Source organism: Eublepharis macularius, chromosome 16 (genome assembly GCF_028583425.1).
Source record: "Eublepharis macularius isolate TG4126 chromosome 16, MPM_Emac_v1.0, whole genome shotgun sequence".
NCBI classification, from domain to species: domain Eukaryota; kingdom Metazoa; phylum Chordata; class Lepidosauria; order Squamata; family Eublepharidae; genus Eublepharis; species Eublepharis macularius.
The window spans coordinates 3440554-3454901 of NC_072805.1; the positions used below are offsets into that span (position 1 = coordinate 3440554).

General features: G+C 53.0%; 1 protein-coding gene across 2 annotated transcripts in view; it reads left to right on the forward strand.

The window, feature by feature from the left end:
* The window catches only part of MPPED1 (metallophosphoesterase domain containing 1), a 158801-nt gene that overhangs the window by 136856 nt on the left and 7597 nt on the right, over nt 1–14348 (forward strand). For both annotated transcript variants that reach the window (XM_055000494.1, XM_055000495.1), the window contains one exon: nt 11709–11822. In XM_055000494.1, coding sequence (XP_054856469.1) covers nt 11709–11822 — 114 coding nt within the window. The remainder of the gene's footprint in view (nt 1–11708; nt 11823–14348) is intronic.

A 14348-nucleotide genomic window follows, 5' to 3' on the forward strand; every position in this document is an offset into this window, starting at 1 on the left:
GAGTACCTTGTAATGCCGTTCGGGCTGACCAATGCACCAGCTGTGTTCCAGAGGTTCATGAACGACATCTTTCGCAACCTCCTGGATCAGTTTGTCATAATTTATTTGGATGACATCTTGATTTATTCCCGGGATCCTGCAGACCACCCACAGCATGTACGAACCGTGCTTCAGCGACTACGGCAACATGGTCTGTTTGCCAAGTTGGAAAAGTGTGCCTTCCACCTCCGGACGGTGGAATTCCTTGGCCATGTAATTTCACCCCAGGGGATTCAGATGGACCCCAGGAAGGTTGAGGCCGTACAGACTTGGCAAGCCCCCCGTTCCCGAAAGGATGTGCAGCGTTTTCTGGGCTTCGCCAATTATTATCGCCAGTTTATCCCTGGCTTTGCCGAGACCACTGTACCACTGACGCAGCTACTGTGGCCCCGGGTGCCATTCCAATGGACTCCTGAAGCAGACCAAGCTTTCCAAGCCCTGAAGGGCTGCTTCACTGCTGGACCGGTCTTGCGATACCCAGACCCCCAGCTGCCATTCACTGTGGAAGCGGACGCTTCTAGCACCGCGATTGGGGCTGTACTGTCCCAGCGAGAGACATCCTCAAGCCCTCTGCGACCCTGCGCCTATTACTCCCGCCAGCTCACCCCAGCAGAGAAAAACTATACCATCTGGGAGAGGGAATTGCTCGCCATCAAGGCAGCCTTTGAGGTTTGGCGGCACCACCTTGAGGGGGCACGACACCCGGTCCAGGTACTCACAGACCACCGAAATCTGGAACACCTCCAGACAGCTCGTCGCCTGAACCAGAGACAGATCCGGTGGTCCTTATTCTTTTCCCGGTTCAACTTTAAAATCACCTATGTGCCCAGCTCCCAGAATAAACGAGCTGATGCCCTCTCGAGGAAGCCGGAGTACGCTTCACCGGCTGGAGAGGAACATCCCCTGACCACCATATTACCTCCAGAAGCTCTTGCAGCCGTCCAAACCACCCCGGGACTCTCTGCCAGAATTCGCATGCAACAATTTCAGGACTCATTCGCCCAGAAGCAGCTCCAGGACCTCCACATGTCCTCACACCCAAATGCATCTGGATTTGGGGAAGAACATGGCCTGCTCACCCAGCGGGGTCGGGTTTATATTCCCCCAGGCCCATTGCGCACCGAAGTACTACAACTGGCACATGATGCCAAGCCTGCTGGACATTTCGGCCGTCACAAAACCACCCACCTACTGACCCGGGAGTTTTGGTGGCCCCGGATTCAATCTGACGTGGCCCGATATGTGAGCACCTGTGATACCTGCAGACGGGCCAAGGACCACCCTGAGAAACCATCTGGACTCTTATTGCCCCTGCCTACACCTCCGGGGCCCTGGAAATTTATCTCCATGGACTTTATCACTGACCTGCCCTGCTCCAAAGGTCACACCTGTATCCTGGTGGTGGTGGACCTGTTCACTAAGATGGCTCATTTTGTTCCCTGTCCCGGACTTCCTACAGCCCCGGCTACTGCACAGCTCTACTTACAACACATCTTCAGGTTCCATGGTATACCAGACCATCTGATCACAGACCGGGGAGCCCAATTCACCTCCCGGTTCTGGCGTGCCCTGCATACCCTCCTCGGCACCCAGGTCCACTTGTCCTCTGCGCACCACCCCCAATCCGATGGGCAAACTGAACGCACTAATGCAACCCTGGAACAGTACCTGAGGTGCTATACGAACTACCAGCAAGATAACTGGGTGGCCCTACTCCCCCTGGCCGAATTCGCCTACAACAATGCGGTGCACACGTCCACCCAACAAACACCCTTCATGGCAAACTATGGATATCACCCTCGGTTCTTCCCCAGCACCACCCCCTCCACTGGTGTTCCTGCTGCCAATGACTACCTCCAAGAACTCCAGTCTCTACACCAGCTCTTGAACGAGCAGTTGCAACAGGCCAAAGAGGCATACAAAAAGGCTGCAGACCGGAAGCGCCAACCCGGTGAACCCTTGAAGGTGGGAGATCAGGTCTGGCTCTCAACCCGCCACATATGGACCCAGAGACCATCCCGAAAACTGGATGCCCGATTTATCGGCCCATTCACCATCACGGACCAGGTCAACTCTGTGGCTTTTCGACTGCACTTGCCTCCTACGCTCCCGATCCACCCGGTCTTCCATCGATCTCTCCTCATTCCTGCCTTGCCCCTGGACCCACAGAGACCCAAGCCACTTCCTCCCCCACCAGTGCTTATTGATGGGCAAGAAGAATATGAAGTTGCCCAGATCCTGGACTCCCGCCGCCGCCGGGGACAGCTGCAATATCTAGTCGACTGGAAGGGTTATGGCCCGGAAGACCGATCCTGGGAGCCTGCCAGCAATCTCCATGCTCCGGACATCATCTGCCAGTTCCACAGGGCCTACCCCCGGAAACCCGGTCCGCGGAATGGAGGGGGGCCTGAGGGAGGGGATGGTGTCATGGGAGGGGATGGTCCAGCCTGGGCTCAGTGAGAGTGAGGACTCCTCCTCAGGAGGAGAGGGGCTTCGTGTAGCCAGCCAAGACTCCTCAGGAGAAGAGGAGCTCCATGCAGCCAGCCCTGACTCAGCAGAGGCTGGTAATCAGGAGCCACAGCTGTTGGCTAATCAGAGCCTACAGCCAGCAGCTGAAGCAGAGCCATCAGTACTCTCCAGCCCCAGCACCACAGGGGAAGTGCAGCCAGGGACTTCCACAGGGGAAGCTCAGTCAGGGACTGCCAGCACCACAGGGGAAGCCCAGCCAGAGGCTTCCACCCCCCCAGGTTCACCCACACCCAGAGAACGCCGCAGACAGCGCCAGAGACTGGAGCTGCAGGAGAGACGGCGCAGTGCTCGTCTCCTGAGCCAACGCCAGCTGCTGGAGGGTGATGATGAGTAGCTTCAGGATGGAGCCCCAGCAGCTGGCTGAATACCATGCCTGGCTATAAAAGCCAGTCAGGAGCAACAGCCAGGCGTGGAAGCAACGTCTCTACTGGCTGCAACCACTCCGTGCTCCGTGAACCTTGCCCGTGCCTACTGTTGGACCTGACACTACCGGTAACTGACCTTGGACTGTGCCTGACCTTGCTCTTGGACTCTGGACTCAACTCTGGCATTAGCTTGTGCTCTGACCACTGCTTTGACTTGGCTTTTGGCTCCTGAAACTCCCTCTGGACTTGGTATCAAGGTTTGGACCTGCACCACCCTGCTTGGGCTGGCCCAGCCCGTGACAGCAGCATCCACCAGTTGCAGGACAGCTGCTGGAATACAGGGCTGGAATACAGGGCTTCATCGCTGAATTGCCTCCTCACGAGTCTACCTTCTTTGTTGACCTTGCGGATGGGGGAAAAACTTGTGGGACTGGTAATCCAGGATCTGGCCCTATGAGTCAGGGCCAGGATCTGGCTGCTCTGGATCCTGGCATGTTGGCAGCATCACTTGGAGTTAAGCCTTCAGGGCGAGGTCTTTTGACTGAGGTTTCAGGATCTAGCAGCTCTGGGTCTGAAAAAGGCTCTGGGTTTGGAAGGGGTCCAGGGGTGTCAGGTGTCCCCCCTCATTTTCTCTCAGTATGGTCTCTGGCTCCTCTTGGTCTGCATCTGTAGAATCTGCTTCCAAGACTCACCCAGGGGGTTCGCAACAGGAGGATTCTTTTCTGCTTTCACCTACTAAAGCCATACCATATCAGACTGTAATATTTTAAATATAATTCTTTTGATCCAAATCTAGAAGATCTATTTCTTCATAAGGAATTTTTTACAGTTATGTTGTAGTGATTTTATTCTGAGGAGAAAAAAAATTAATTACAGTATTTTTCTCTGCAAACAATTTTATTTTTCTTATCTGCCCAGTTTATAAATCATTTTAATTGACATGAAAATAAAGAACCTTAAACACATATAGTTTTACTAACATCATATACAATCTGTTAGGATAAATACGATTTTTAAAATCCCAGTTATACTTGTGTTGGATGCATGAGAAGTTAGTTGTCCATGGAAGGCCCTCGACGCACCCCCACAGGCACCAGCTGGGTGGCGGGCATTGGCCCAAGACTCAGGGGGCAGGCCGGGCAAGCAACCAGAGCAGCGGTGGGAGGAGCAGCACAAGGGATGCATCCACAGTAGAGCAGCTGTGAGGAGCAGCACACCAGAGTCCCCAGCCCCAGCAGAGAAGCCAAGATGGTGGTCTTCCTCACCCTTCTGGGCCAAAGACAAGCCATGGAACTGTGAGAGCACCAGGGGATCTCCGCACTTACAAGCACTTGGCTCCACTTGGCCCCGCCCCAACTAGCCCCGGCCCAGCCTCAGTCAGGGAAGAATGCCCCAGGGGTGGGCCTGCCCATGCCAGCCATCAGAGAACTGGTGATTTGTCCAGGGCTGGGCTGGCTCAAGAGAGCATTGGCTGGGGGTGGGAACAACCCCGAGGGACAGGGGTCAGGACCACATAGGCCTGGAAGGGATGAAGGCATGTAGCCACACCTGGCCCACATGTTGGGCCTCATCTTGGGGGCAGGGTCATGTGAGATGGGGAGGGGGTAGCACTGAGGGGAGGATAAAAGGGGGGATCCAGTCCCTGGCTGGGGAGGTGAGGGGAAGGTTGTACCTAACAGAAAGGGCAGCTTCTGAGGTGATGCCAAAAGCACAGGAGTAAACCATTCAGTGCCCTCTCTCTCACCCCCAAAGTATTTTGCAGGCTGATTAGACGGCCACGGTGAGGGCAAATCCAAACACACCTGTGGACAAAAGCCAGTGTCATTACCACCCCCTCAACATGGTGGGAGGACCAGCCTAACCCTGCCAAAGTGGTGGAGAATGCAGGCAGCGCCACCACTGTGGGATGCCCTCTACTTCGCCTACCCACCCCACTGGGCTGGACTAGCAGCAGATCGATCCTATGACCCCTAATGTTACTAGGGCCCACAGCTTTGCAGACTGAGACCCTTATGTCAACTAATTTAATTTAATTTAACTTTAATTTTAATTTACTATATTTATATTCCGCCCTCCCCGCTTTCGCAGGCTCAGGGCGGATAACAAATACAAACACCATTAAAAACATTGAAAAACATTAAATAATACATTTAAAAACATTTAAAAATTTTAAATATTACAGTTCATGCTGCGTAGCGGTTCATACATGCCTCTGTGTTCGCATAGGGGCGATGGTTTAACCCCCCCCCCCTTCACGGGGGGGCACTGCCCGGTGTCAGCCATATGCCTGGTGATATAGCTCTGTCTTACAGGCCTGGCAAAATGCAAGCAAATTTTGCTGGGCCCTTGTCTCGCAAGACAGAGCATTCCATCAGGTCGGGGCCAGGACCAAAAAGGCCCTGGCCCTGGCCGATGCCAGGCGGGCCTCCCTAGGGCCAGGGACACTTAAAAGATGTTTTCCATCAGAGTGGAGAGTCCTCCGGGGCTCATATGGTGAGAGACAGTCCCTCAGATATGTCGGTCCCAGTCCGCGTAGGGCTTTGTAGGTTAACACCAAAACCATGAGCTTGATTCGGTATTCCACTGGCAGCCAATGCAGCTGGCGTAGCACCGGTGTAATATGCTCCCACACCGGTGCTCCAGCAATGACCCGCGCTGCTGCATTCTGTACCAGCTGTAACCGCCGGATCAGGCCCATGGGAAACCCAGCATAGAGCACGTTACAGTAATCCAACCTAGAGGTGACCATTGCTTGGACCACTGTAGTCAAGTCACGGGGAGACAAATAAGGGGCAAGCTGCCTGGCCTGCCAAAGATAATAAAAGGAAGACCTGGCAACTGCAGTGATCTGGTCCTCCATCTTCAGGGAGGAATCCAGAATCACCCCCAGGCTCCTAACTCTCGGGGCCAGTGTAAGTGCTGCCCCATCAAGTGTAGGAAGCCGGGGTCCCAAAGCCATCTCCCCATGATGGACCCATCTGAGGTTGGGGCCATGGGCCCGGTGGGGGTTGGCATGGCCAACCCGACTTTTGACTTATCACAATTCGGCCAATGGTTGGCTGACCAACAAGTCCAAATCCTATGGGACATAACCATGCAGCAACAAGACTCTCAAGTCTCTTAGATTAGGGGACTCTTGTCAGGCCTTAAGGGCTGCCCCAGGGGGAGCCACCCTGGCTGGCAGCGGCAGAATCCTGGGCCAGGCGCTGCTCTTCACCTGACAAAGTTGGGCACTGACGATGAGATTGACACCTACTTAGAGGCCTTTGAAAGGGCCACAGAGGCAGCCCAGTAGTTCTCGTCACAGTGGGCATTCATCTTGGGCCCCTACCTGATGGGAGAAGTGCAGTCTGCCTTAAAAGCTTTACTCAAGGAAGAGAACACGGATTACCAGATGTTGAAGAAAGCTGATTCTTACCGACAAAAGTTCTGAGCCATCATCTGCTGGAAGACAGAGTAGCGCAGAGCTCTCATCACGGCCATGCAAGACGCCACCTACAGGTGGCTCAAGCTGGTGATTGAGGGCAAAAAGAAGATTATGGACCAAGTCATCTTGGAGCTGCTCTTAAACATTCTCCCCCACAAAGTGCAATATTAGGCAGCCTGTAGCCAGCCAACAGGGCTCAAAGAAGCGACTACCCTCCTTAAGAATTTCATGGCAGCGGCCAACCCCCGTGAGGTAGATTGGGACAACTCAGGCAACATTTGGGGACCCAGTGGGCATCCAGGAATACCTGCGGAACTCCCCTGCCCAGGACAAGTCTGCCCCCCACTGCAGGCTACAGGAAGCAACTTTACCCCACACCCATGAGGATAGACAATGGGCCCATCCAGCAGGCTACCATGGGCTTGGGCCCCACCTGGGGTCACCAGGGAGCCCACACCCTGGCCCACTTGAGAGGGCAGAGAACGCAGGCCATGCTTCAAGTGTGGACACTGAGGACATTTCATTCGGGACTGCCCCATAATGGAATGTGACCAGGATGGGAAGAAGCTCTGCCTGTCACCACACATCCTGTCCACCTACCGACACTCATCTTGGTGGTGGAGGTGGCCAGACACCAGCTATCTGCACTGTTGGATAGTAGTAGTCCTATCACCATGATTCGTTCAAGAAGACTACTGCCAGCGCACCTACCAGTCATCCGTAGGGCCTTGGTGGCATGTTTCTACAGGCACACGGAGGAGTACCTGGTGGCGAAAGTCCCGCTCCACTCCCAAAGCAACACCTAGGAGGTAGAGTTGGCTTGGGTCGATACCTTGCCTTACCCAGTCCTTCTGGGATGGGACGCACCAGCATTTGGACACCCTGTGGACCATGCCTGGGCCTGCCAAGGCACTCCCAGTGGAAGAACCATCCAAAGACAGGCAAGAACCCATGGAACCCACAGACGTGGCCCAGAGATGGGTGGCCGACCTGACCTTCTGGGAAGCCCAAGAGATGGATCCCACCCTGGAATATCTACAAGAATTGTTTGTGGTGAATGAGGGTGAGGTCTGTGATGGGCAATACCCCAGGGTGGTTGTGGAGGGAGGTGTCTGGTACCATCTCATGAGGCCAGAGGGAGGATAACCCACCAAATCTTGGTGCCGCAGGGATTTTGGAGGAAAATGTTGGGCCTAGCCCACGACCACGCTTGGGCCAGGCTCCAAGGGTTCCACAACACGCTGGCATAGGTATTGAACCACTTCTGGCCTTCGGTGGCCAAGGACAGGTCGCACCTGTGCCACCTGCCAATGGGCTTCCAGACACCCACCTCCCAAGACACCCCTCGCCCCACTTCCAGTAATCCATACACCATTCGAATGGATAGCAATGGATTTCGTAGGGCCACTACCCAGGTCAGCTTGCAGGAACCATTTTCTCCTAGTCTTAATGGATTATGCCTCAAGGTACCCCGAAGCCATCCCCCTGCGAACCATACAGGCCCCGGGGGTCACCCAGGCACTCCTCAGGTTCTTTGCTCAAGTAGGCCTGCCCAGGAAAATCATCACAGATTGTGTGACTTCCTTCACGGCTAACCCCCCCTCCCCCCGCAAACTCTGCCAACCATTCGGCATTTGTCAAGTCTGCACCTCCATCTACTACCCCGAGACAGATGGACTTGTGGAGCAGTGCAATCAAACCCTCAAGATGATGCTTCAGAAGCTGGCAAGTGATAAGCCCATGCAGTGGGATCTGTTCATAGACCCCCTACTTTTTGCAGTGCAAGAAATGCCCCTGTGGTCAACAGGGTTCGCACCCTTTGAGCTCACATATGGACATCGACCCCAGGGCATACTCTGAGTAGTGGAAGAGCAATGGGCCCCAACCCTGGCAGTGCCCAGTTGCTCGATCCCGGAATATATGAAGAACTAGAAGAGCTAGAAATGGCCCGGACGACGGCCCTCCACCATCTGAAGGTGGAGCCGGCCACCCAGAAGACCCGCTATAACCAGGGCACCAAACTCCATAGCTTCCAGGAGGGAGACCAAGTCTTAGTCCACTGACGAGTCCTAAGACCAGGCAGAGGCGACCCATGATAGGGCCCCTTTTTGGTCACTCGGGTCCTAGGACTTCTGTTATACCTCGTACAGTGTGGAGACTCCCTACAACATGGGAAACAGCTTCATATCAATGACTTAAAGGAATGGTGAGAATGTCCTCCCACCGAGTGTCAGTTGGCAGGTGATCCTCTTGAGCCTTCAGATGGCCACCTCCCCTGGATCCCCCAGGAGGATGAACAGACACATCTCGTGATAAATGAGGCATTGTTACCAGAGCAGAAGGAATAGCTGCAGCAATTACTACAGACCCTTCCTGGTAGTTTCTCCAACTGACATGGGCACACCTCTATGATATGCCAACCATCCCTACCCCACCAGGGCAGGTGGCTCAAGCCTCCTGGAGACCCCTGCCTCATAAACAGTGGGATGCCACTACCAGGAGGTGAACAAAATAGTGAAATTCAACACCTACCCCATGTCTTCAGCAGAGACCCTCATTGAACAACTGGGCACAGCCAGGTTCCTCTTGGCACTGGACCTGATAAAGGGGTAGTGGCAAGTGCCCATGGCACAGGAAGACCAGGAGAAAATGGCCTTTGCTGCCCCTCAAGGGCTATTTCAGTTCTGAGTGATGCCTTTCGGCCTCCATGGGGCAGCAGCCACCTGTCAGAGGTTGGTTGACAGAGTGCTTGACCAGTGTCAAGACTTTGTCACAGCCTATATAGATGACAGAATCATCTACAGCACTGACTGGCCCACCCATCTAAAACATCTTAGTCCTCCAAGCCCTTCAGGCCACAGGACTCTGGGCCAACCCCAAGAAGAGCCATCTAGGGTTTCAGGAACTTAAATATCTCGGCTTTCTTGTACAACCCCTGCTGGGCAAGGTAGCCACTCTAGAAAATTGCCCACGACCCTCCACCAAAAGACAGTTGCGGTGCTTCTTGGGCCTTGCCGGGTATTATAGCAAATTCATTGCTCACTTCGACAGCAGGGCCAGCCCACTCATCAACTGCCTTGGTGAGGACCAGCCCTCCTGGGTACGCTGGACAACGGCACGAGAATGGGCCTTTCACGGCCTCAGGACAGCTCTTGCTTGGGCCCTGGTCCTCCGGAATCCAGACTTCTCCTTCACAGTCTACACCGATGCGTCAGACTCAGGCATGGGAGCCACATTATCTTAAGACTTTGAGAGGCAAGATCACCCCATCCTCTTCATAAGCCAGAAACTACAGCCAGCAGAAGAAAAATATGCTATGATCGAAAAAGAAGCTTTAACGGTGAAGTGGGCAGTCGGGGCACTGCAATATTGCCTGACTGACAACCACTTCACACTGGTCACTGACACGCACCGCTCCTGTGGTTGTCCCAGCTAAAAGACTACAATGCTTGAGTCCTTAGCTGGTGTCTCTCTCTCTTCCCTTTCAGTTCCTCAACATGGCACCGGCCAGGACGTCAACACACCAACACAGACTTTGTCAAGGATGCTTGCCCACACTGTTGACTCTTCCCCAAGGTGTGTGTGTGTCTGGGGATGGCCCTCGCACCGCCCTGGACTGACAGCTGTGACCCCCCCAGTCACTCACCAGCTGGGCGGCGAGCATTAGCCTGAGATACAAAGGGCAGGCTGGGTGAACGACCAGAGCAGCGGCAGGAGGAGCAGCACAAGGGACGTGCCCACAGTGGCGCAGCTGTGAGAGGTGGCATGCCAGAGTCCCCAGACCCAGCAGGGAAGCTGAGATGGCAGTCTTCCTCACCAGGCTGAAGACAAGCCATGGAGCCGAGAGTGCACTGGTGGATCTTGGTGCTTGCAAGCACTTGGCTCCACACAGCCCCACCCCGACCAACCCCAGCACAGTCTCAGCTAGGGGAGAACACCCTAAGGGCGGGCCTGCCCACACCGGCCATCAGAGAGCTGGCTATTTGCCTAGGGCTATGACAGGCCAGGAGAGCTTGGCTGGGGGTGGGAACAACCCCAAGGGACAGGGGTCAGGACCACTTAGGCCTGGAAGGGGTGGAGGCATGTGGCCACACCTGGCCCACATGTTGGGCCTCACTTTGGGGGCAGAGTCATGGGAGATGGGGAGGGGGTAGCACTGAAGGGAGGATAAAAGGAGGGATCCAGTCCCTGGCTAGGGAGGTGAGGGGAAGGTTGTACCTAACAGAAAGGGCAGCTTTTGAGCTGATGCCAAAGCACAGGAGTAAACCACTCAGTGCCCTCTCTCTTGCCCCCAAAGTATTTTGCAGGCTGATTAGGCGGCCACAGTGAGGGCAAATCTGAACACACCTGTGGACAAAGGCCAGTGTCATTACCACCCCTTCAACGTGGTGGGAGGACCAGCTTAACCCTGCCAAAGTGGTGGAGAATGCGGGCAGCACCACCACTGTGGGATGCCCTCTACTCCACCTACCCACCCCACTGGGCTTGACTAGCGGCAGATCGATCCTATGACCCCGAACAACCCCGAGGGGCGGGGGTCAGGACCAATCGGCCACATGGGCCTGCAAGGGACGGGGGGCATGTGGCCACACTTGGCCCATGTGTTGGGCCTCACCTTGGGGGTGGGCTCATAGGAGATGGGGCAGGGATGGCACTGAGGGGAGGATAAAAGGAGGAATCCAGTACCCAGGAGAGCGGAAGGTGGTACCTGACAGAAAGGGCAGCTTCCAAGGTGATGCCGAAAGCACAGGAGTAAGCCACTCAGTGCTGGAGCTCACCAATTCTGAAGCCTGTGGGGGAGCCCTCTCCCTCCCCCACAAGGTGTTTTGCAGGCTGATTAAGTGGCCACGGTGAAGGAAAATCAGGATGGACCTGTGGATGGAAGCCAGTGTCATTATCACCCCCTCGACACCATGGGAGGACCCACCTATCCGTGATATCAGCAAAGGGCCCAGCTTGAAGGTGACAGCGGCTGCGTTTCTGCCCTCCAACTGGACTCTCATCAGCATAGCTGGATGTAAGGTGGCTTACTAAAGTGCAGCTGGGATAATAAGATATACCCTTGAAAACATAAATAAAAATGATTAGTATTTATTAAAAATTGCCTCCTCAAGAGAGGGAGGGAGGGAGGGAGGGAGGTTGGTTTCCCCTTGAACAGCTGTTAGTGACAAGATTTGTTTTGCATTGTTTTTATTCTATTTTATTCAAGTATTCTTATTGACCAATTAAAATAACTCTCCAGACATTCTCTTAAAAATTAAGGAGCTTTCCGCTATATAGATTTTGAAATTTCAAAGTATAAATTTTCACAGTTTATTTCTTTGTTCTATTTTTTTTTAATTGTAAAGGTTTCCTAGATTGGGTTCCCAAGAAAATGCAAAGAGTGGGGTGTGTTGAGCTGCTGAATACAGTCCAGAGGCGAATACAACCTCGTCTTCATGTTTTTGGACACATCCACGAAGGTCAGAAACCTGATATGTGTATGAAATTGCAGGTTAGGCCATCATTACTGTGGCCAGTTTTTCCCCAAGGTGTATCCTGAGGAAATGATAAACTATAGAATGATAACTCTGAAATGTAAACTATAGCTGTCAACTGATTTAAATTAATCATCTTCTTGACTTGGGCAGTTTAATCCCAAGACACACACACACACACACCCATTCTGGCATATCACTGATGTCAACACAACAAACTCTACTACCTTAGCACAGAGAAGAAAAAACTCAACCCCAGGGAGCTGAGAGCCCAGCAGCCACACCGAGGTCTATAATACTAATGCTGCCAAAACCCACTAATTGCCGCGAACCTGGCCAATGATGTATTCTTGACAGAATAGGACCCAAAGGGTCTCCAGGGATGAGATCAATTATATTACAAAAATGTAATGCTCATCAAAAATCAAAGTGCTGAAATGTGCAAGATTAATCATGGAAAATTCAATGTACAAACATCATACATACATAAGACACCTCTTCAACTGGTACAGTAATACAATCAGTACATAATATAATCAATACATAATATCAATAATCAATATCACAATTGTTCTAATCCATCTGGTGAAAGGAACTAGATATGTGGGTTTCTTCTTCAACCAATTGTATATAAATGTTCATGCTGCGAAATAATAGTTCATAAACGCAGGTGACCATCCGTGCTCCATGAAGGAAACAAAAGGGTAGAGAAGAACGAATGCTGATGATAGCATCCAGTATACAGCCGGACGGGTATATTGCCAGCGTAATTACCAATTCCCGTTTCGTTGTCACTTGTTCACCGGCTATATTTTAATAAAGGCCCGCGCTTCAAGGTTGCCTGCCTGTTGTCTCTTTTCCCGTGCAGACCCAAAGACTGCTAGACATGGACTATAGTCAGTCAGAGCCTCAGAGGTGGGAGTAGCCACCCAAAGCAGTGAAATTCCCAGCATGCCTCCCTGACACCCCCTTGCCCACCCACCCAAAAGAATGGCGGATGGAACAATGGCCACCCAGCATTCTCTGCTGTAGGGAAACCCAATAAAATCCTGCGGCGTTTGCACAGATGGGGGCTCTGCCTCACCCTCCCACATACCCTTTTGACATGGAGAAGGAAGCATAGCTAGTCAACTGGAGCTACCCAGCCATCACTTTTAAAAAATATTTTATTTAAATACATTAAAAATCACCTGAAAGAAGGTACACGCACACATACACACGTACACCTTAGGCCCCTGGGAAAAGTAACTGAGTATACCAGCTTCAGTTGGAAGGGGACGGTCAAAGAGAAAACTAGAGCCTATAGTCTGTGCTCCGTGCTGGGATGCCTCCGACCTCCAGATAGTCAAAGACAAGATTTCAAGTTTCTTCATAGCTGCTCCATTGCGCACTATGTTGCAAGCTACAGAAAAAGGGATTATACACAATTTTTCTCCAAAACACAAATTTCCCAAAGTTTCTCATGCCTTCTTTCTAAGGAAGGTCCAGCTAGATCTGACCAGGAAGCAACAATTTTCAAACAGCCCACTGCTAGTAATTTGGAAATAAGGCCAGGCCATCACTACCGCTAACTTAGCACAAGAAAGGCAAGCCCAGGGCCTCTCACATACAAGAGCTCAGGTGCCAGGGAGACCTAAGGTCCTGAAAAGCAGCCTTTTTTGAAAAACGGTGGGGTGGGGTGGACTAGACTTGCGCTGGAAAGAGGAGAAAGGGATTTGAGTCCTCTCAAGGGAAAAACGGGCAGGAGGGCGAGGGTGGGCAGCAAAAAGCATATCTGAAGCAACACAGAAGGAAGAGGCAATGCCTGAAATGGGGCAGCGCATTCCTCTTACCTCAGAGTAGAAGTATCATGGGGCATTTGAAATCTTCTAGCCATATATACTAGAATAGGAAGGCATGCACAGAAAATCATAGTAGAGTGAAATACCACAGTGTAAAATAGCACAGGGCTAGTATTTCTGAGGCCTGGTAAGTGCTAGATCAGGACTTCCAAACGGGGGTGGGGGGGCATTGCTTGGGATTGGGACAAGAAGCAACGGGGGATGGTCTTCTTGTAGGTTTCCTGTCCCCTGGTGGGAGCAGGGGACCCCCACTGCCAGCCTCTGCCTCCTCTTACCTGGCAGGTGGGGGGAGGTGTGGGGAATGGGCCCGGGAGTGCAAAACGCACTTGCGCGGTAAGTACCCCCCAAGTGCACTTCCCCAAGACGCTTCCTGTCCCCCAGTTTGGACCTTGGGGGGCCTGGCCACCCTGTAGAGCTTCCCTCTGAATTAACCCCAGTGAAGTGCAGGAGCATGCCTGCTAGTGGGCACGATGATGTTACTTCCGGAAGTGACATCATCACGCCTGCTGGAAGATCAATCAGGGTATGTGCCCGGTCGCCCCCCCTCCCACCAGGAGGGTAAGGGGACCTGACAACCCTACAAACAGGGCTTGCAAATAGGGTTTCCATTAGAGTTGCCAAGCACCCCAACCTGAAAAGCGGGGAGTGGGGGTGCCGGGGGGTGCTGCTG